Source organism: Moschus berezovskii, chromosome 8 (genome assembly GCF_049115385.1).
Source record: "Moschus berezovskii isolate FMDL1 chromosome 8, NW_MosBer_1.0, whole genome shotgun sequence".
Classification (NCBI taxonomy): domain Eukaryota; kingdom Metazoa; phylum Chordata; class Mammalia; order Artiodactyla; family Moschidae; genus Moschus; species Moschus berezovskii.
Genome location: NC_142467.1, coordinates 108,993,798 through 109,016,802, shown reverse-complemented (window position 1 = coordinate 109,016,802; position 23,005 = coordinate 108,993,798). Strand labels below are relative to the sequence as shown.

General features: G+C 57.1%; 1 protein-coding gene across 1 annotated transcript in view; it reads left to right on the top strand.

Moving 5' to 3' along the window:
• WNT9A (Wnt family member 9A) overlaps nt 1-18,298 on the top strand; it is a 28,961-nt gene extending 10,663 nt beyond the window's left edge. The window contains exons 2-4 of the mRNA XM_055430545.2: nt 11,298-11,554; nt 12,299-12,561; nt 14,775-18,298. Of these exons, the coding sequence (XP_055286520.1) occupies nt 11,298-11,554; nt 12,299-12,561; nt 14,775-15,260 (1,006 nt within the window). The 3' untranslated portion in view covers nt 15,261-18,298. The remainder of the gene's footprint in view (nt 1-11,297; nt 11,555-12,298; nt 12,562-14,774) is intronic.
• Nucleotides 18,299-23,005: the final 4,707 nt, after the last annotated feature.

Below are 23,005 nucleotides of genomic sequence, written 5' to 3'. Positions count from 1 at the left end.
AAATAATGACTTCAGATCAACAAAAGGAAAAGCAGGGTAATAAAAATAAGCCAAAAGAAGGCGAGAGAGGAGGTAAAAAGGAATGGAAGAGGCATGGCCAGCAGAAAGGATAAACAGACCCCAGGACCCCAGCGGATGAGATGCTCCAGGCATAAGGCTGAGGTGACTGGTGTGTGGTAAGGTCTTTAGTCTCATTATGGGATCTGGGTAGGAGATGCATGATGTCAGGGTAGGGAACATCAGAGGATGGGGGAGAACGCAGCAGCTTAACGGGCCGTAAGGAAAGAGGGAAATGAGAAAGGGAAGAATGCGCTGTGACTCAGGCTCAGCACAGTGATCTCAGCTGGTCCCTGGAAGGGCTCTATCAGGCTAGTCTGGTGACCTGAAGCTGCCATAGCGATAACTTAAATGCATATTTTAGAAGTGGAAAGAATCTTCAAAGGAGTCAGCAAGTGCCCATCACCAAAGTGAGGGAAAAAAGGTAAATTGAGAGAAAATTGAAGTAGTGCAGAAATTGACAAATGTGCAGTACAGATGAACAGATCCCTGTTTAGGACGAAGGTCTCAGAAGCATCTGAGGAGACTAACCTGGTAAAGAGGAGGCTCAGAGTGCTAGGGTCTGGCGACGGGAACATTATCACGGATTCTGCAAGCAAAAACAAGGGAATGTAACGAGCAGTTCCATGCTGATAAATACGCAAATGCAGAGGAAATGGAGAAAACAACAAAAAAAATAACAGAGACAGATTCAAGATTTTAAAATATTGACTAATGTTATAGTAAGCAAACAAATTGGGTCATTGGGATTGTAAACTGGTATATAGTCACTGTGGAAAGCAACCTGACTGTCCCTCAAACAATTAAACGTGGGATTGCTCTACGACTCTGTTGTTCCACTCCAGGGATGCACCCCCGAGAAATGGAAACATGCACTCTTGAGAAGATGTGTACTTGAATGGTCATGATGGCGTTATCAACAAGAGCTAAACAGTGAACGACTCACAAGTCTGTCATTGGAGGAGCCGGAGAACAGAAGGTCGTCTGTCCACACGATGGACCTTGAAAACATTGTGATGAGCGAAAAAAGCCGGTCACAAAAGGCCACACGTTGTTTGATTGCATTTTTAGGACATGTCCAGATCAGGCAGACCACAGAGACATGAAGGTAGATTAGTGGTTGCCAGGAGCTGGGAGAGGGGGATCGGGAGTTGATAGCTGGAGAGTACGTTATGGAGTTTCTTCTTGTAAAAAATACTTTTGCTGTGTGTTCACTGTTTTGGGCTGTGCTGAGTCCTCCTGGCTTTGCAGGGGCTTTCTCTGGTTGTGGTCAGCAGGCGCTACTCGCGCAGTGCCGTGCCCGTGGCTCTCGTTGTGGCAGCCTCTCTTGTTGCAGAGCGCAGGCTCCAGGGCACTCGGCGTCAGTATTTGAGGCACACAAGCTGAGGTGCTCTACGGCACGTGGAATCTTCCCAGACCTGGGACTGCATCTGTGTCCTCTGCATTGTAGGAGGGTTCCCAGCCACTGGACCACCAGGAAAGTCCTATAGAATTTCTTTTTTTTAAAAAAAAAAAAGAATTTCTTTTTAAAACAGTGAAGATATCCTAAAATTGACATCGTGGTGCTTGCACATAGCTGCAAATGAACTACAAATGTTGAATTGTGTACTTTAAATGGGCAAGTTTTATGGTAGGTGAATTATTATATCTCAATAAAGCTATTTTTTAAAAAGGGAAAAGAGAAACTGGATCAGAAAGAAAATCTTTCCACCAAGGAAACATCAATGTGCATGGTTTCATGGCAAGTTTTACCAAGTAGTCAAAAGGGCGTGATTCTAATCTAACAGAACTCTTCTAGGAAATTAAAAAAAGGACAACTCTTGCTAAGGCACCAAAACTCAGCAGGAAGAGCATGGGAGAAGAAAATTACAAGCATGGATGCAAATATCTTAGACAAAACATGATCAAGTTACATAGCAATGCAGAGAAAGAATAAAACACGTCATGGCAACTGGGTTTATTCCAAGAATGCTTAATGTCTCACATTAGAAATATCAATTAGTGAAATTCCTCAGTGTAACAGATTAAAGGAGAAAAATCACACATCAGAAGATGCAGAGATGACATTTAATAATGTTCAACATCCGTTTGTGATTTTTAGAAACACTCATCTCAAACTAAAAGCAGAAGGGAACTTCTTTAACTTGCTACAGGGTGTCCAGAAAAACAGCTGACCTCATGCTTAGCGGTGAAACAGCAAAACCTTCCCTTTTATGATGAAGAGTCAGACAAGGATGCCTGTCGTCAGCATTGTCTGAATCTGAATGATGCCAACTGTCTTAACAGACCCTGACGTGTGGTGGGAGTTGCAATCACGTTCTGGCTCTGTGAGGGCGCTGATTCCTGGTCTCTAGCCTCATAGGACCAGCTGTTAGGGTGCTTTTATGTCCAGAGTGGGGGTCTGGGTGGAAGAGATATGAGTTTGGACTTGTGGAGGGGAGACGAGCAAGGATGGGGGGTCCCCACTTTCTGGTGGTGTTGCTCATGATTCTCTCCTTCACGTCATGGCCACACATGCTGGCAGGGGCACTGGTAGCCTGTGCTGGCTGGTGGCTCTGGAGCTGGGGGTCAGGAAGCTGGGCCCCAGAGGGTGGTTGGCAGATTCTGCATGGTTTGCTGCTGGCCCTAGCCAGCGTAAGAAGGCAGGAAGAATCACACAGTAAGAAAACATAATAGAAGTCTCTGCAGACTGCATGATTGTACATGGAGCATCTGAAACTCATCAGAAATGAAATACAGTGTAGAGCAGGGTCACCAAATACTAAATCAGCATAGGGTAAGTTGGATTTTTTAGACAGAGAGAAGACTGACTTTATAAAGATATTTTATTTTTACACAAATGATACTAGTGGTGAAGAACCCATCTGCCAATGCAAGAGACCTGGGTTGGGAAGATCCCTTGGAGGAGGGCATGGCAACCCACTCCAGTATTCTTGCCTGGAGAATCCCATGGACAGGGGAGCCTGATGGGCTACAGTTCGTGCGGTCGCAAAGAGTTGGACTCGACTGAAGCAGCTACGCACACACGCACTCTGGAAAACAGACTGAGCCTAATACAGGGTCACCCTTTGGGGGGCTGTAAGTCTTCAGAGAGAGGCAGGAAGGAATTCAGAGTAAATGGAGAGAGACTGTTCTCACCAGTGGAGAGTCTCAGAATTGCACACACAGCAGTCACAACCGTCCCGGCAAACCCTGTCACGTGTGTGCAAAGGCAGAGGCAACACGTGACCTTGGAGTCTATTGGAAGGTGCTCCTGAAGGAATACGAGTAAGATGGCCGTCTGTGGACAACTAGCCCGGCAGGGGGGCGTCTTGGAATGACCGCATGTGAGGCTGCTGTGACGCCACAGAGCAGTGAGGAGACAGGACCCTTAGGATCCCGAGGAAGGGACACTGGCCCCACCAAACTTTTCTGGGCAGATGTTGGCATCAGCTGGACGGAGAGCTGGATGTGTACAGCAAGTTGGGGAGCTCTTGGGGGATGTTTGGGAGATTGTTTATGACACTGGTGGTCGGAGCTGGGAGTGCCCGTGCGCAGGGCTATTGTTTGAGCTGCGTGAGAGCTGTTTTCCACAGCTGTGCTACTCCCTTCCACGTGTTTACTATATCTTGAAAATACTCGAGTGTTGTGAAGTGCCAGGCCAACATTTATCTCGTTGTTTCTTCCTGGGAAGTAGGTCCAGCATTGGAAGAGGCCAGTTGGATGGAGCAAGGGCAGCCAGCCTTGGCTCAAGTCCTCCGTGGGCTGCCCGGGCAGGCTTCTGTGCCCATCCACTCCCCGGTCTCAGCCAGACATCCACGGGGTGGGAGGGGCAGCTGTGTTGAGCACAGGGGCAGGTGTACTGGTGTGAACAGCTCGGTGTTGGGAGGAGCTGTGCTGTGCCGAGTGGCCTGGGCGCTTTCTGGGCTCTAGATGGGCTGTGTGGGCAGAGGTTTACTGCTCCAGGCTGGGCTGCAGGGCTGAGAGCTGGTGGGGGGCTTCTCCAGGCCACTGGTTTGGACTTTGTCATTTTGAATAGGCCACACGTGCACCGGACAGCCTGCGAGTGGATCACAGGCCATGGGGAGAAGGATGAGTCTCCTCTGCCCCGCGCCGTCTTTGTCTTGGGTTGCCCTGGGCACCCACACGTGTGCACACAGTCCTCTGCAGATGGAGGCCTGTACCTGTGCGCTGGGTGTGCACAGCAGGCAGGCTGTGGCTCCTCTGAGGCCTGCTGAGCACTGGATGGGTCCCATTTATTCAGTCTGTCTCCCGTCTTTGTGAATAACAATCAGTGCTTTCAGTGTTTCTGCATGACAGCATGGGCTTCCCCGGTAGCTCAGTGGGTAAAGGATCCGCTTGCCATGCAGGAGACGCTGGTTCAATTCCTGGGTTGGGAAGATCCCCTGGAGAAGGGATAGGCTACCCACTCCCGAATTCTTGGGCTCCCCTGGTGACAGTAAAGAGTCTGCCTACAATGTGGGAGACCTGGGTTCCACCCCTGGTTGGGAAGATCCACTGGAGGAGGGCATGGCAACCCACTCCAGTATTCTTGCCTGGAGAATTCCATGGACAGAGGAGCCTGGCGGGCTACAGTCCATGGGGTCACAGAGTTGGACACGACTGAGCAGCATTGCACTGGGTAACATATGAGTGACACATGCTTGTATGTTTCTTTCTTCTTGCTGATAATAACTTTTTTTTGACTTGTACTTTTAAAAAATGTGGACCATTTTTAAAGTCCCTTATTGAATTTGTTGCAATATTGCTTCTGGTTTTTTCACCATAAGGCAAACGGAATCTTAGGTCCCTGATCAAGGATTGAACCCACAACCCCCTGCATTGGAGTGCAGTCTTAACCACTGGGCTACCAGGGAAGTCCCTGCTTGTACATTTCAAGATAACATATTAATATATGGAGGCTGTAGTTCTAGAAGGAGATTGGTGCTGAATTTTTGTAGATGTGTCAGTACAGAATTCCAGCCAAGGAGGAACACCCCTTTCCCCGTGTCCTTGACATTATCTTATCAGATACTGATTTGTACTTATCTGATGAATGAAAAATAACTGATCAATATAGTTTTATTTTGTGTTTTTTTGAGTGAAATGCAATTATTTTGAATAGCTAAATGTATTTCCTTCCCTTAAACTGTCTGTTCGTATCCTGAGTTAACAGTTAATTCCTTAGTTATTGATCTAGAGGAAAGATACACCTGTGCCCACATATGTACAGGCACACATGCACACACCCACATACAAGCAAAGACATTTGGCCCTTGGCCTGGGATCTGAGTGCAGCGTTTCCCCTGATCTTTGTCTGGTGGTCTTTGGACTCTGTATTACTTTTTTCTGTGCAGAGATTCTTGTATATTTCGTCAAATGTATTAAATTTTCCAGGCATTTTGGATTCTGAGTCGCTCTGATACAGGCCTTCCTGATTCTAAGAATGCTTTATGAGACTCTCATGTTTCCTCCAGCACTTCTGTGGGATCCTCTCTGTGGTGGGGTTTCTGTCCTGCTTGGCTTGTCCCTGGTGCCTTCCCCACTGAGCCCAGTCACCTGATGGCCACCCTCTTCCCTGTACCTCACGCGTGGTCCCCGTACCCCTAGTCCGGCACCTGCATGAGGGCTTGTCCTCTGTTGCTGCACTCCAGGCTGTAAGCTCACAGGCTGGCCACACCGTGTCCACCCTGATTGTTAGGGGCCCTGGAGCCCTCCTAGAAGAGGTGGGGACAGGCTGCCTCGGGATGAGGGGCACCAGGGGATGGAGCAGTGTTGCCCCATTTGGTTCTAGCCTCATGCCTACCGTGGGAACTGGGTGGAGGCTCAGAGGAAAGGCCTGGCCCTTGGGCCCCTGGCCTCAGCCATGTGGCTGCATGGCTGTCAGATGGACATTCCTGCACTCGGACGTCCTTCTGCCCAGAACAGATGTAGACACCACCTGGCCTCAGGAAAGGGTCAGCTTGCCTGTGGCTGTGTTTATGGAGCTGCCTTTGATCCCCCTGACGGACATGCTGAGGTTAGATGGGAGAGGAGCTGCCTGTAGCTCTGCAGGCTGGCGAGTTAGCTCCCCGCGAGCAGTGTGGGCCCAGGCCAGCGCGAGTGGGCGGGAGGCCCTGAGTTCCGTCCCCATGTGCAGAATTTGGACACAGGTGCTCCCGCTGCCTCCTGGAGAACTGGAAGGCAGCATCACCTGCCACTTGTCGCCCTCTCCTCGTCCACACCCACAGCTTCCCTTCCCAACTCTGCCCTAAGCTCCCCCAGGATGGCTTTGGCGGTAGGGGTCCTCTTGGATGCCGAATGTTTTGGCAGTGGTGGGAGCTTGGTTAATCTGGGAGAATCCAGCCTGGGGGGTGTGCTGGTGGGAGGCTACAGTGCTTTAGCTGTGTGGCACGCAGTTCTGGGCACAGCTGTTAGCATTCCTGTCTGGGGGCAAGTCTCCCCCGTGTGAGCTGTCTTTGTGTGAGGACTGGGGCTCTCCCGGCCTCCAGCACCGGGTCCTCCGGCCCCTGCCTGCTCCCTTCCCTGGCGTGGCAGCTGTCCTCAGGCAGGGGCCCGGGATCACAAAGCCATCCCCTGACGACAGCTTCTGCCCCACCCCCGTCTTTTTAGGCATGACGTCCTAACACTCGCTGAGGGGTGCAGGTGACCAGGGCCTGGCACGGGCCACTATCCCTGCAATGCATGGTCCCAGCTCCAGGCTCGTGTGTCTTCTCCTTGATGGCCTCACTGCTCCTGCTTCCCACGTCCCTCCGTCCTCCTGTCCCAGGAAGCCTGGCCCGTCCACCACATCCCTCCGTCCTCTCCTGTCCCGGGAAGCCCTCCCCACATCGCCAGGCCCTTCCAGCAGCCTGCTGCCTCCTCCCCCAGCCCTCATCACACGCTGTCCTGGCTATCTGGGATGCCTTCTTTGGGGGAAATGTCTGTTCTGTTTCTTTGCCTAATTTTTGGCTCAGTTGTTTATTTACCTGTTGAGCTTAAGAGCTCCTTTATGAAAGGGTGAGAGACAGCATGCTGTCCCACAGGTCAAGAAAACAGGTTCTCCTCAGTCCAAGAACAGATCTAGAACACTTAAAGCAACCCACAGGGCGACTTGCAAGAGGCGTCAGCAATCCCTCCGCCAGCCCCTCCGCTGCCCTGGACCCTGTGCACAGGGCCCCATCACCTGAGCCTCAGCTCACAGTGGAGGCCTCTCTCTGCTGACCCTCTGCAGCACACTGCTCCCCGCGGTCTCTCCCCCAGAGGCCATTTGTCTTGTGGCCTTCTTTAGGTGCATCTGTCCTGAGGTGGGTCTCTGTGGGGAGCACCTGCCCTGCCACCCAAGCCCACGTGACTCCCCGAATTCCCACTTACCTTACAGCACCGCCAGTCCCGGCCAGGGAATCACCTGGGACACCTCACTCTGCCAGCCCCTCCGTGACCCCCGTGGACTCTGGGTGTCCCGAGCCCCCCACACAGACCCCCAGCCCCTACGAGGGCTGTCTCATGCTCCCAGCAGGTCTCCACCTTACCCCTGCCGACTCACAGCCTCACCACACAGCCTCCTCATTCCACCGTCAGGCCGGCTCCTCCTGCCCTGGAAACCTTCTCTCCTTCTTTTTACTCCAGGGGCCAGCTGGAAGCCTCTCCCTGAAGCAGCCAGCAGGCATGTGGCCACACAGGACCCCCAGCTGAACCCAAGGCTCAGTATTCAGAGAAGCAGAGGAGGTTGACCCTCCCTGACCCACATTCCGAGACCACCCCCACCCCATGACAGCGGCCCCTAAGCACAGTGCCAGGGCCCCCAGCTAGGCCCAATCTGCGGCAAAGCCCTAATCCCAGACCAGACCCCAGCAAATGAACCTTCACCCTCGCCCCCACACAGTCCACTGGGGGCCAAGCAGAAAGGGCTGTTGTGACGGCCCGTGGATGCAAATCCTTTATGCAGGGGTGAGAGGCAGCATGCTGGTTCACAGGGCAAGCAAACAGGTTCTCCTCAATCCAAGAAGAGATCTAGAACATTTAAAGAGCTCTTACGTCTCAACAGAAAGGCAAACAGCTGTGCTAAAAATTAGGCAGAGAGCCTGAATAGACGTTTCCCCAAAAGGAGACACTGCAAATAGTCGCTGTGCACGTGAAAGGATGCTCAGTATTTCAAGCTGTCAGGGGAGTGTTAGTCGCTCAGTCATGTCTGAGTCTTTGCAACCCCGTGGGCTATAGCCCGCCTGGCTCCTCTGTCCATGGAGTTCTCCAGGCAAGAATACTGGAGTAAGGAGCCATTCCCTTACTCCAGGGATCTTCCCAACCCAGGAATTGAACCTGGGTCTCCAGCATTGCAGGCAGATTCTTTACCTTCTGAAACACTGTGGAAGCCAGTCATCAGGAAAATGTGAATGAAAGCTATGTGAGATACTACCTCAAGTCTATCAGGATGGCCAGAATTTTTTAAAAAAAATGTTTTTTTAAAATCAGAGAATTAAGCATTGGCGAGGATGTGGAGAAATTGGAACCCTCATGCATTACTGGTGGGAATGTAAAATGATGCTGTGGAAAAAGAGTTTGGTGGTTCCTCAAAAAGTTAAACACAGCATTACTATATGATCCAGCAATTCTACTTTTCGGTATATACCCAGAAGAACTGAAAACATACGTCCACAAAAAAAAACAACTGTAAACCAATTTTCACGGGAGCATTATCCACAATACCCAAAAAGTTGAAACTACCCAAGTACCTATCAGCAGATGAATAGATGGAAGACAGCTGTCATATGCCCATCCAGTCGAATACTATTTAGTCACAAAAAGGAACAATACACTGAATCATCCCACAAATGTGAATAAACCTTGAAAACAGTATGTTCAGTGAAAAAAGCCAGATGCGAAAGGCCACATACGGTATGATTCCGTTTATATGAAATGTCCAGAACAGGCAAATCCACAGAAACAGAAAGTGGATTAGTGGTTGCCAGGGGCTGGGGGAGGGGAGGGGGTATAAGGTTTCTGGGGTGATGAAAATGTTCTGGAATTAGATAGCGGTGCTGGTTGCACAGCCTTGTGGATGTACTAAAAACCACTGAACTGTACGCATCAACTAATAAACAGAGAGGACGTGAGTTACATCTCAGTAACAAAGAGCACTTGCCCCCCATTCGCAGCCTCCAGAGCACCTCAGCTGCCAATTAAACTGACCGCCAGCACCTCTCACAGACTAGGGAGCCCTCAATGCTGCACCGAGTGCTGCTCATCTAGCAGGCTCTTCAGCGCGGACCTGAGCTGGCAGGGCTGCTGCTCACCCACCCCGCAGTCGCAGGGTTGGGAGCAGGTGCCACGTCTGCTCAGTGCTGCAGCAGTTCTCAGCGCTGTGGGGAGCAGTGCCGCGGCCTGGGGCGGGTCTCCTCAGGGTGCACAGCGTGGCCTCGCTCATGAGGCACCTCCGTGTGCAGAGGTGGCGGGGAGCGGTCCTTCCTGCTGCGCACCCCTAGACCTGACCGGTCTGCTCTGGCCATCTGGTGGCTTCCTTGCCAGCTGCTGCCTGGGCCTCAGCACCCTGCTTGCCTGTTCTCAGGGAGCTGATCCGCGAGGCTGAGACAGGCGGCTCCTTCAGTGCCTGGGGTCCAGGGGTCTCCGAGTAGGGCTGGCTCTGCTTTGCACAGACCCTACCCTTACCCTAAGGGTACATGCAGCGATGCCCCTCTCCGTGAGGCAGGGCAGAGCCTGCTGAGGTGTGTGTGCAGCTACAAAATGTAGTACCCCAGGCTGTCCCCACAGGAGCCTCAGCCTGCCGCGGGAGTGCTGGTGTCTGCTCGGGGGTGGGGTCTTGGAGGCCCCGCCTACCTCCCTGCCCCCTGCAGAAAGCTGTAGTTCTCTTTGTCAGCCCAGGGCCAGCGTTCCCCTGAGGGAGTTTTGGAAGGACAGCAGCAGTGGGATGGGGCAAGGTGCGGGCTCCAGTATCTGGAGTCCTGCCAGCCCTGTTTCCTGGGTTTGGCTGGTGGGAGAGATAGGGAGTGGACTTGTTTCTAATGATGCTCTAGTAGGGGGCGCTGAGCCCCATCCCCATCCTGGTGGGCACTTTTCCCTCCCAAGGGCTGAAGGTCTGGGTGGGGCTGGCTTGGACGTATCTGGATCTCAGATGTCTGTCTGGGGACACTGAGGCCCGTGTTTTTGAGCACAGAGCAGATAGAAGGCCAGGGCCAGTCAGTCCCTGGATGGAGCTGGTGATAAGGAGTTAGGGCAGGAAGGCCAGACAGCAGAGACCAGCTCAAGCCTTGGCTCAGCCAGGAGCGGGGATGGAGGTGCCCCAAACCAGCAGCCACCTCCTGAGCGCCACTTGGGTCCTGGGCTGGGGGCCTCCTGAGCGTCGCTCTGGTCCTGGGGCCTCCTGAGTGCTGCTCGGGTCCTGGGGGCCCCCTGAGTGCCACTCGGGTCCTGGGGGCCTCCTGAGTGCCGCTTGAGTCCTGGGGGCCTCCTGAGCGCCGCTCGGGTCCTGGGCTGGGAGCCCCTTCTGGTGCACGTGTTCCAGGAGACTCGGCTAGAACCATGAGGGCCACCTGCACAGGCTGCAGGGGGACAGAGTGGGAGCAGGGCCTCCCCAAGGGTCTGCAGGGCTGGCGGGGGCACCCCTAGCTGGAGCTGGCAGCGGCTGGAGGCCTGGAGCAAGCTGCGTAAGCAGACATGGGGGTGGGTGGCGGAGGGTGCGGCAGATGTCCATCTCACATGGCCTGTGACTTCCGCGTCCCCTCCCTGCCTTGGTTGTCTGTGCCTCTGGCCAGTGCCCCGGGCTGGGCAGCCCTCACAGGTGTGTGTGTGAGTTTCTAGCTCTCTGTTCCTTCCCCTGTCATCAGACCTGGGCGGAAGGCTGGTGCAAGCTGGGGTGTTACTTTCTGACAAGAGTTGCTGGGGAGGGGTCAGCAGCCACGTAGGTGCCTGGGGTCTGCTCCTGGGGCAGTCCGAGAGAGCCCAGTGCACACAGGTGGCGGGGCAGGGGTCCCTAAGCCATCAGAAGGGCAGGGCTCAGTGATACAGGGGCAGGCAGATGCAGAGATGATGCCTGGTGGGCAGGGGTCCTACGGGCTCACCCCCTGCCCTGCTGGTTCCCTGTGGACTGCCTGTGCCTGGGCTTGCTGCCCCTCTTGCCCTCCAGGGGGGCCCACCGGGGCTCCTGTTCTGCTGCCACCATGCTTTCCAGGCGTCAGGTTCTGCTGCCTCCCAGCGTCTGCAGCAGCTCACCCAGTGCCGACTTCCCACCTCTGGAGCAGGGCTCATTTTGGCCTCTGTGTGCCCAGGCTGACGGGCAGTGAGCCCCTGACCATCCTCCCGCTGACCCTGGAGCCGGAAGCAGTTGCCCAGGCCCACTACAAGGCCTGTGACCGGCTGAAGCTGGAGCGCAAGCAGCGGCGCATGTGCCGCCGGGACCCGGGTGTGGCCGAGACGCTGGTGGAGGCGGTCAGCATGAGTGCCCTCGAGTGCCAGTACCAGTTCCGCTTTGAGCGCTGGAACTGCACCTTGGAGGGCCGCTACCGGGCCAGTCTCCTCAAGCGAGGTGAGTGTGCCAGGACCCTGGATGGGAGCCGGGAGGCGGGACCTCCAGCCCCAGGGGCGCCCCCGTGCATCACCTCAACCGAGTTCCAGGTGGTTGGGCGGTGGGTGGGACTTGAACCTGCAGCTCCCCCTGCTTCTCCTGCCCTCTCCCCCATGCCTGGTCCCTGCTCACACCTGCGTGGAACAGTTGCTGGTGGCACAAGGTGCACGTGGGCAGCTGTGAGAGGGCGCAGGGCAGCTCTGACGGCTCTTGCCACACGGCAGGGACTGAGGCCCGGTGCCTGCACGCGGGGGCCGGGACTAGCTGGTGCCCTAGTTCTTAGCCTGGAGTTCCTCTTTTGTGTCTCCTTCCATATGGGGGTGCCAAGGGGAACTCTCCTCTGAACCTCTCAACAGCTTTGTTTAAAACCTAGGGACCTGAGGCGCAGAAGGCTTATCGAGGCCCTTGGGCAGTCTAGTAGGTTTGAGACCCAGAGGGATGGGGTCTCTGAGTGCTGGGCACTGCTGTGGCTGCACTTCACTCTGGGCTCTCTGCCGCTGAGCAGTCCTGTGGGGCATGAGAGGGCACCTCCTAACCCCAGGAGCACATGTCTGCCCAGGTTCCCTGTGGACCACATTATGGAGGATCCTTCCCACAGAGCCTGCTCCATGTGGAATGTGTGCGCTGGGAGACCGTGGTCTGGCTGCACCCGAGTGAGATGGGGGCCGCTCTGGCCCACTGACCTGCCCCTGCCCTCACCCCCAGGCTTCAAGGAGACAGCCTTCCTTTACGCCATCTCCTCCGCTGGCCTGACGCACGCGCTGGCCAAGGCTTGCAGCGCAGGCCGCATGGAACGCTGCACTTGCGACGAGGCGCCTGACTTGGAGAACCGGGAGGCCTGGCAGTGGGGCGGCTGTGGAGACAACCTCAAGTACAGCAGCAAGTTCGTCAAGGAGTTCCTGGGCCGGCGGTCTAGCAAGGATCTGCGAGCCCGCGTGGACTTCCACAACAACCTCGTGGGTGTGAAGGCAAGCCGGGCGGGGCCTGGGGGCGGGAACGGGTGCAGGGTCGGGGGCACGGGACAGGGCATGGGACAGGTGTGGGGTGCAGTCAGCATGGGCTGGGGCCCAGAGTGGGAAAGTGCAGGGGGTGGGCAGGGTGCGTGTGTGTTTAAGGGGCGGGGCAGGGGCTGAGGGGAGGAGTACCGGTCTGGGAGAGGGCTGGGGGTCCGAGAGGAGGTGATGGTGGCTGCCATGGAGTGTCTGTTCCAGCCACTGGGGACAGCAGGGGCCTCCAGCCCTTCTGCTTATCAGGCTCATTACTTACCCAGTGGGCAGGGTACTAGTTGTCATGGGGAGCTCTGTTGGGGGGGTGCCCCATTTTCTTGCATGGTTGGGTAGAGTCAGAAGTCCTACTTGCTGCTGGCTGGGGAGCAGGGAGGGGTGTCCTGGGTGGTCAAGGCCGCAAGGAGGGTCTCATCTACTGGGCGCCGTCTAACCAGGTGGAGGATGGACTAGACCCTACCTGTTGGGGCTGAGGGGTGGGTGGTCCTGTCACCAGGGACCTTGGTGAATGGCAGATGGGTCAGCGTGGGGTTCAGGGCTTCTGGGGAGATGCTTGGGGTGTGGCTGGCCCAAGCTGGGGAGGCTGTTGCTGCCTCAGGGGCCCTGTCTGTGGCCAGGGCTCTGTTCTGAGGAAATCTGAAACGGGAGACTCAAGTTGGAAAGGACTGCTGCAGCTCTCTTGCTGCAGGCAGCCACTTTCTACCCCAGCCCGCCCCCCGGCAGCCCCTCAGCTCCACACCCTGGAGGAGGCATCGGGCGCCACCACCTTCACCGTGGACAGAGCACCTCACCCTCTTAGACCCTGCACAGCCTGGACAATCGAATGCCTCCCAAGGCTCAGCCTGAGCTGTGGGGCCATCAGGGGCGGGAGTGGGATCTGCGTGCTTGTGGGGCAGCCCTTGGGATTTGGAGTCCCAGCCTGGGGGCTGGAAGGGGTGATGAGGTAATTAATACCAGCCCCATTCTGAGCCCCTCTTTATTGAGAAGCCAGGGTTCTGAGGTATGGGCTTATTAAAGAATCAATTTCCCCCTTTGCCACAGGATCTCTGCCTGTCCTTCCACCCTCTGGGGAGGGGGTGCAGGCTGATTAAATCCCCCAGGGGAGGCCCTTTCTTTTCCTCTGCACTCGCCCTTTTGTAAGCTATTAATGAAAAGTCAGAATATGAAAGTGCTCCATTAGCTCCACTGGTCCTGGGTAAGCCACATTTTAATTAAATTTGTCCAGGTTTCTCAGCAAAGTATCATTAAATGTGACTCTTCTGTTGCCTGGCTGGAGGGCAGCTATGTTTCTTAATCCCCCTTGAGTTGGCTCTCCCTGGGGGCTGTGTGGGAGCTCAGGCCTGGCTTGGGGCCCACTGGGGAGAGGAACCTCCCCTTTCCTTGCCATCCCTCTTCCCCATGTCCCTCCTGGGACCCCAGTGTGGGAAGTCAGGCAGGGGCCCTGTGGGACAGCTGGCCTGACTCCATGGCTTTGCATGTGGGACCCAAGTCCTGCAAGGGGAAGGGCCAGGCTGAGTCTTCAGCAGCCTCCCAGATGCAGAGCGGAAGGTGGGTGCTGGGCCATGCCTGCCCCTGCCTGTGTGTGGGGGTGGGCTCAGCCCTCTCCTGTCTGCTCCTCGCTGGAGGCCTTCTCCCTCTTTCCAAGTTACCCTTAGCAGGGTGGCCGCTGGTACCTGCACGTGCAGTAGCATCTGGTCCCTATGCCCAGGCAGAGACATGGTCAGCTCAGGACGTACACTCTGGTGGCCAGTTCTGTCCGCTAGGCACGCTGACTTGCTTGTCCTTAAATTTTCGAGGAATGGACTGCTGAGAACAGACTGTGTGGTCCTGGGGGACACTGACAGTAGGGCTAGTGGGGAGGTGTGCCCTGCCCGGGCAGGGGACATCCTGGGATGCGGGGATGGGAAGGGGGCGCCTCAGTGGTGCAGGAGGCAGATTCAGGGTGCTGCAGTGGCGCCTCTGAAGCTGTGCTGCTGGCTGTGGGATTTCTCTCCTGGGTGATCCATGGCTTGGAGAGGAAGGGCTGTTTGTGGGAGCCAGGAGGCCTGGGTGATAAACGGTGGTGACCCATTTGGTCATGAGGTCTGGCAGTCCCAGCCCCTCTGAGAGCTGTCTCGGGGGCTGGTCTCCAGTCTGCTCAGGGTGGCCCTCATGCCCACCTCCCTCTCTCTCGCCAGGTGATCAAGGCCGGGGTGGAGACCACGTGCAAGTGCCACGGCGTGTCCGGCTCGTGCACCGTGCGGACGTGCTGGCGGCAGCTGGCGCCTTTCCACGAGGTGGGCAAGCGCCTGAAGCACAAGTATGAGACAGCCCTCAAGGTGGGCAGCACCACCAACGAGGCCACCGGCGAGGCCGGCGCCATCTCGCCCCCGCGGGGCCGGGCTGCTGGGGCAGGCGGCGGCAGCGATCCCCTGCCCCGCACGCTGGAGCTGGTGCACCTGGACGACTCCCCCAGCTTCTGCGTGGCTGGCCGCTTCTCCCCAGGCACTGCCGGCCGCAGGTGCCACCGCGAGAAGAACTGTGAGAGCATCTGCTGCGGGCGCGGCCACAACACGCAGAGCCGCGTGGTGACCCGGCCTTGCCAGTGCCAGGTGCGCTGGTGCTGCTACGTGGAGTGCCGGCAGTGCACCCAGCGGGAGGAGGTCTACACCTGCAAGGGCTGAGCCCCAGCCGGGCTGCTGCGGGGCTCAGGCAGCGTGTGCCAGGCGAGGGTTGTAGAGCTGCAGGGGCTGAGCCCCAGCAGGGCCAGGCTGCTGCGGGGCTCAGGCGGTGTGTGCCGGGCGAGGGTTGTAGAGCTGCAGGGGCTGAGCCCCCAGCCGGGCCAGGCTGCTGCGGGGGCTGAGTCCCTGGCCTGGGCGCCCCCGGCACACTTGGCTACCAGGCAGGCGCAGAGGCCTGGGGGCTGGCTGAGTTGCTGTCTCCAGCCCTTTGTCTGCTCCTCTCGGAGGCCCTGTCTGACCTCTGCGTCCCCCCTGCTTGTCCCTCCCCGTGACCTGAGAGCTTTGCACGGATGCTTTCCAAGTTGTGTCCGCCTGTCGTGCGCTGGGTGCCCCCTGAGGAGCAGCGGGCACACCTCCATGGCCACGCGGCCTCTGGCGGGCTGACCTGCACCAGCACTGGCTTAGAGAGTCAAACCACTAGGAGAGGGAGCGGACGCCTGGCCGCCGCTCATGGGGCACTGCTGGCCCCTCTGACATCAAGCGCTTCTCTTCGGAGTAGTGTCCGTGACTGTTAAGTTATTTTTATTTAACTAATATATAATATTATTTTCTCCGTCCCTGCAGCCTCGCAGGCTGTGGCTCCTCCCCCTCTCAGTAGAGCCTGGTCTGGAGGAGCCCCTTCCTCCCTCCCCTCCGAACCCCCTCCTGACCTGTTTGCCTGATCTGCTTTGTCGTTTGAAACCACTAAATCAAGAGAGACATTGCTGTTGTTGTTTTTAAAGAAGTAAAGCAAGCTGTGTCTGGCCACCGCCCTCAGGTCCCATGGTCCAGGTTGGCTACCATGGACAGCAAGGCTGACCAGGGAGGTGGACGGGCCCTCCTCTGCACCCCGAGGGCACGTGGAGCCAGACTCAGTGCAGATTCTGGGCCTGGGGGTGGCAGAGGGCAGCCTGTTCTCCCCCAGAGGTGGGCATGGGCAGAGGGGCAGGGCCAGCCTCTTGGGGGTTCATTTCATGAGGAAGGCACAGCTTGTTCTCTGTCACTGTAGGGGAGGCAAGGTGGGGGCAGACATGGGTGGAGAGAGTTTGGAGGCAGGATTTGGCAAATGGAAAGTGTTCTCCTTGGTCATGCTGTTGGTTTTGCAGAGAAGGGAAAAGTATGGCCATCACTGACCTGATTCGGTTGAGGGTGTGTGCACACGTGTGTGCATGCATGCATGAGTGTGTGGTGTGTGTGCATGAGCATGTTTGTGTGAATGCATGAATGTCCATCTGTGAGTATGTGATGTGTGTAAGTGCAGATGCACGCTTGTGTGTGCGCACACACGTTTCCATATGTGTAGTGTGTACCCACTCCAGTGTTCCTGCCTGGAGAATCCCAGGGACAGGGGAGCCTGGTGGGCTGCCGTCTATGGGGTTGCACAGAGCCGGACACGACTGAAGCGACTTAGCAGCTGCAGCAGCAGCAGTGTGTATCCATGCATGAGAACGAGAGCATATCTGCACGGGTGTGCATGTTTGTACATGGGTGCATGTATGTGTGTGACCAGGTACATGTGTGTGCGCGTGTGTGGTATATGTGTGGTATATGTGTGTGTGCGTGTGTGTGGCGTTGTGTGCACGCTGTGTCGATGCGGTCAGTGGTTGGACCGACTGCCGTTCCTAGGTGTGGAGCTCTCCTGCCCATGTTGGTAGGGCCTCTAGCCCTGGCCCCGTCCTGCTCAGCTCTGCAACTGTGGTCAGAGGGTGTGCACTGGGGTTTGGGCAGGCACAGAGCTGGGGCAGGCAGTGTGGATGCGGGAACTACTGAGTGAAGGGATTCCTCGGAGTCCAGGGGGGCTTCAGGAACCCTGGAGACTGTGTTTGTAAAAGAAAACCTATTTATGTGGATGTGGGTCTCTTTGTCCCTGTTCTATAGTGTAAATAGTAGAGTTTATTCTCCTGTGGTTCAGAGAACATCCCCGTGAAGAACTGCATGCTGACAGAGTGGTGCAGCCAAGGCATGTTCCCTGGGAGGGAGCCAGGGTGGGCTCCGTGGCAGTGGGTGACGTGGGCCTGCCGCTCAGTCTCCTTCACACTTGGCTGGAGGGCGGGGAGAGGCGGGGGCACGTCCCAGTTGTCCCCAAGCATTCCCACCTGCTGGGGCCTGGAGCAGGCAGAGCTGGCCATGTTTCTATGACAAGACTGTAGCTCGGTCACTACTGGGTTGGAAGGGCAGCAAGTCAGAGGAAGGATTTTTTTAAGTCAAATACCACATTTAGCTCTATGTCATAAATATTAAGAAAGGTATTTTTTAAACGAGGCAGATTGAGAACGTCTGCTGGCTGGTTTGTTTATACATAGACGTGCATCAGAATGTCTTGCTAAGCGAAGAAGCACTCCCGCAGATGGAGCCTCTTAATCACATGCTTCTTGTCTGTACAGCGGAGGATCTCTCAAAGAAAATACGTCTGTGGCGGGGCCCAGAGCCCCCAGCCCCGGGGCCGCAGGGGCAGAGCCATGCTGCGGGGCCAGGCAGGTCCCGGCCACCTGCTCTCTGCTCAGCGTGCACAGACGCGACTCCGAACTTGATCAGGCCAGGCGGAGGCGGGCGGAAGTAGAGGGGCATTCACACACGAGAGGAGTCTTGTGTGAGCCTGTCGATTTCTCTACCTCATCTGTATAGTGAGTAGGTGTGTACTCGAGTGACTTGGAGAATGTATTTATTTAATGGCCTTGTGTAACAGAACAGAAACAAATGGAAGCACTAAATAAATGTATTTTTAAATTATCGCCTCATCTCCGTGGCTGCCTTCAGAGGGGTTCCAGGGGTCCTGGGGAGATGGGCCTGGAGGAGGAGCAGGGCCCAGGGAGGTCAGAGGGTTTATGGAGTAGAGGGGTCTCTCACAGACCAAGTCCAGCCCAGCCCTGCCCAAAGGTGGAGGGGGTGGTAGCTCCCGGTTAGCATCCGGAAAGGCAGCCGCTCTCACGTGCAGAGATGTACCCCAGGTCCCCAGTCACTGAGTGGCCCCACGGATCCTCTCCTAGGCTGGTCCTGGAGGACCAGGTGCCCAGCTCCATCCAGCTTGGCCTCTGTCCCAGCACTCCCTCAAACAGTGCTGTCAGTGAGCCCCCAGGCCCTTGTCTCTAACAAAGCTCCACACAGCGAGGGACTGTTCCACTCTTTGCCCTGGAGAAGGAGTGCGGGGACAGCTGGGGAGCTTTGCTCCCTGTGTTAGTCAAGGGGCAGTCATAACAAGTGACCACAAGCAAGGTGGGGGCTTACGGCAATAGGGGTCTGTTCTCTCCCAGCTCTGGAGGCCAGAAGTCTGAGATCAAGATGTGGGCAGGCCCAGCTCCCTCGGGAGGCTCCAGAGGGTGATCCTTCCTGCCTCGTCCAGCTGCTGGTGCTCCGGGCACTCCTGGACTTGTGGCCACATCGTTCCTGCCTGCCTCCATCTTCATGTCTTTGCCTTCTCTCCTTCTGCCTCTTATGAGGACACCTGTCATGGGACACAGGGCGTGTCTAGACAATCCGGGATGCTCTGATCTTGAAATCATAGGGGCTTCCCAGCTGGTGCTCATGGGAAAGAACTTGCCTGCCAGTACAGGAGGGAGACTCAGGTCTGATCCCTGTATCTGGAAGATCCCCTGAGGCAGGGCATGGCAACCCACTTCAGTATTCTTGCCTGGAAAATCCCCATGGACAGAGGAGCCTGGCGGGCCACAGTCCATGGGGTTGCAGAGTTGGACATGACTGAGCGGCTTGGCACACACAGATGTGGGTAACTAAGTATACCTGCAAAGACCCTTTCCCAAATAAGATCGTATGCTGAAGTTCCTAGGAGGGGAAGGAGGGTATTTTGTCGGAATGGAGCAAGGGTGGGCCAGGCGCTGTGGTGGGCAGGACAGAGCACACCTCCTCCTCTTGCCCCATTAGGAAAGGCATTCTCTTCCTTGGGTAGTTCTGCCCTCATCACCTTGAGGCCTGTGTCCTTCAGGGAGCCCCGAGGCTGCTGGCAGCGTGGCTCACCTTGCCATGCACGCTTTAGGCTCCTGCCTTGGCTGCCGTCTCTCTACCCCAGGTGTGACCCCCTCCATTGTGTGGGGCCCTTGGCCAGCTGGAGGGCGCCTCTGCTTCCTCTCAGGGAACCCGCAGGACACCCAGGTTTCCCTCCCCTGCTAAGCCTGCAACTGCTTCCAGAAGCAGTTTCCTGTGCTTCAGCCCAGCGCTGAGTAACAGCACAGACATAACCTGTCCCATCTGTCTGTCCACCTGCTCTGACTTGGGGTCCTCCGGGTCCAACACAACCCCCTGCCACTGCGTCTGTCTCTGGTCCCTAGCCCTTCTACCCTCCCCACTGGTCTCTGTCTCCCCACCCCTGAGATGTGCCTGCTGGAGCCCTGCTGGCCCCTTTCCTGGGAGGTCACCTTCCTGCCATCCCGGGTCTTGTTCAAGTCTCTCTGGACACCCAGGAGAGGAGCTGCCACCTGAGGAATGTGGACTCCTCCGCCTAACACCGTGCTCACGAAGGAGGGCCCCAGCACCCCCTCTCGGCCTCCTGAGCACTGCCCTAGAGACTGAATGGTTCCTCCTGGTGCCCAGCCCTCTGCCAGGCTGCAGGTGACCTGACAGCTCTAAGAGGCCCCCCGGCCAGGCACCAGGATCCACAGGTGAGAGACGGGTGGCTGGCAACAGGGCAGAGTGGGGCTCAAGGACACCTCGCTATGTGTGGGATCCACGGGGGTAGGGGGCCCGTGGGACACGGGGCCTGTTCCTCTTTGCAGTTTGTGAAAACTGAGACCTCCTCCCCTGGCACTGCAATGAAGTGGCAGGCCAGGGACTCAGGCCCCTGTGCCCTGGGTGGGAGAGGGTTGTAAGCTGCCTGGGTTAGAGAGCAGGCAGCCTGAATGGGACCATTCTTCCATGGTAAAGGGTGGCTGAAACTGTAGCCGAAACCAACTCAGGTACATACTGCAGGCTGCAAGCGAGGGGGGTTCCAGAGGGGAGAAGGGCCAGCCAGGATAGGATAGGCTGTCCCCATGCACAGCCTCCTACCACGGCGTGCTCCTCCTGCCTCACGCAGGCCCCTGCAGAGTCCCCTTGTCTGGACACCCAGGTCTCCCCTTGATCCTAGGTTCCATATGCTGTGGAGAAGCTCTGTGGCTAATGTTGCATGTGTCTGTGTGCCTGTGTGCAAACATGTGGCATGTGGGGGCGCTGGGTCCACGTGTCTGTGCACGTGCATGCGTGTGTGTGTGTGCCTGTGTGCATGCCCGTGCAAATGTGTACATGCTGGTGCAGGCACGTGCATGCCTGTGCACACTGTGAGGACGGTTACCCCTCTCCTTTCCTGCCACCTGCTTTGCCCAGTGACCACAGTCTCTCCTGCCCCGTCTCTGGCCTCCTTCAACTGAGGCAGGGGAAGGCCTGTCCTGTCAGACCACATCCTGGGGAGGCAGCCCAGGACCACAGGTGGCCAGAGGCAAGTCTGGGCTCGAGCCCAGGTTGGCCTGCTGGGTTTGGGGCAAGCGCAGGAGGCAGGAGATGGCTGGGGGATTAGGTAAGAAGGTGCGGTTAGGTAACGTCTCAGACGGGCCTGCACATTGGGAAGGTATTCAGCTGGATCCCACCTGCCTTCCAGGATGACTTCAGAGACAGCTTGAGGGGGAGAGGCAGATGGAGGGGGAGGGGAGGAGGCAGGAGCTGGAAGGGGGAGGAGGGGAGGAGAGGAGGAGGAAGAAAGGGGAGGAGGCAGAGGAAGATGAAGGGAGGGAAAGGGTGGAAAAAGTGAGGCCAATTTACCGTGGCCAGATAGCCCAGACTGGCAATGGTGGGGCCCTGTTTCATCTTGCTGTGAGACCCTGGAGGCCCCGGGACTGCAGGGACCGCAGGAAGTCATGCTCACTGCCCTGTCAGGGTCAGGCTGCGCCACACAGAGCAGGTGCTCAGGGAGCAGCCCGAGTGAGAAGGAGGCCCCCAGAAGGGCTGAAGGCCCAGAGCCTGTGGGTGGGTCAGGGTGCGTGGGTCTGGACCCCAGCCCAGTGAGCACGCAGTCCCCATTCCTGGCCTGGCCTGAGCCTACCCTGCCCCTCCCGGGCCTGCCCCCAGCTGTGGAGGCTCTGGGCTGCTGCAAAGACCACTGGACAGGTGGATGGTGGAACAGGGTGCGTTGGGCTTGCGTGCCGGTGCCCTGGACACACAGCCTCGCTTTGACTCGCCCTCCTGCTTCTCAGCGCCTCCCCCAGTTTCCTGTCTCCCTGCCGCTCCTCTTAGAGCCACCTTAACCTGCGACTGGCCTCCGTGCCTCCTCCCTCCCCACCTGGGCTGCCTGTGGTTTCCTCCCCAGTGCCGGGCCATGGTGTCTTTTCTGGAAGCAGCCTTACCCTCTGAGCCCCTCCTTGATCACTGCCCAAGGCCTCTTCTCCTGGGACAGGACCCTCTCAGCCCCCTGTCAACACTGAGGTCAGGGGTCTGATCCCCAGGCAGGACAGATGCTGGACAGAGCCAGAGCCCTTGCTTTGGGCAGTGGGCTGCATGCCTGGGGCCCATTTGACCTGCATTCACCTGAGCTCCTAGGCAACGGGAGACCTCGGTCTAGGGACAAGTGTCCTGATGCTGAGTGGTCTTGCCTCTGCCCGGTTCTTGAGCCTGTTTCCCTTGGAGGTGGAGCTGGGGGCTCAGGGGCAGCTTCATCCCTTACACCAGCAAACACCTCAGTGGATGGAGTGAAGGAGGTCTAGCAGGTTGCCACAGAAACGAGGCCAAACAAATAGTCCCCCCAACAAGCCTGCAGGGCCCCTGCGGCAATGACCTCATCTGCCACCAGCCCTGTGCTGTGGGGGGTCCTGGGCTGGCAGTGGGGGAGCTGCAGCATCCTGTGTTTGTGTGGGCCCTCGTCCATGGAAACGGCCGGAGCTGGGGAGCAGAGCCGGGAGGCTCCTGCTGTGGTTATTAGCTGGGCAGCCAGAGGCCCACCTCCCAGAGCAGGAAGAGCAGGGGAGGGGACAGAGGGGAGGGTGGGGAGGGGAGAAGGGAGAGGAGAACTGAGAGGGGAGAGGGGATGGGTGGGAAGCAGGGGGAGGGCAGGGAGGGGAGAAGGCAGAGGCTGGGGGAAGGGGATGGGGGAGGGGTGGGGGGCAGAGGAGGGAGAACAGGAGGGCAGCTGGGGTTTGATGGTTCTGGAGTGGGCAGCAGGGGGCCCTGTGGCCGTGGTGGGTGAGGAGACAGGAGCCACACCCCAGGCAGGTGGGCAGCCTCAAAGCCTGCATGGGAGGAGCTGGGGTTGCCCAGACCCGAGGCAGCTGGGTCACGGCCTAGAGTGCACCCAGGTCCTGGGGGCAGGGCAGGCTGGGACCAGCCAGCAAGGTCTCAGCGTGGATTTTAACACAGCGCAACTGTGCATTGCCACACGATTCTCTCCCCAGCTTGGAAAGGGAATTTGTGACCCTCCTACAAATCGCAGCCGTCATCTACTGTTACAGAGTAAATTATCAGGAGCTGTGCCTTAAAGCCCAGGGCCAGGGGTCACAGGAATGTCTGGGAGTCTACCTGCCACACTCCCATGTGTCCTGCACTGGTTCAACAATTGTTAATTCAGTCACGTTTTACTTGGTTTACTCTCAAGAAACATAACACATCTATTTTTGCCTTTTGAGAATATGTTGGTGACATCCTGACAGTTGGCCCCTGTGTATCTGCCCGCAACACACTTACCCACATACCCCCCTCCTGTCTTCACACTGACCGTCCAACATCAGTGGGACAAC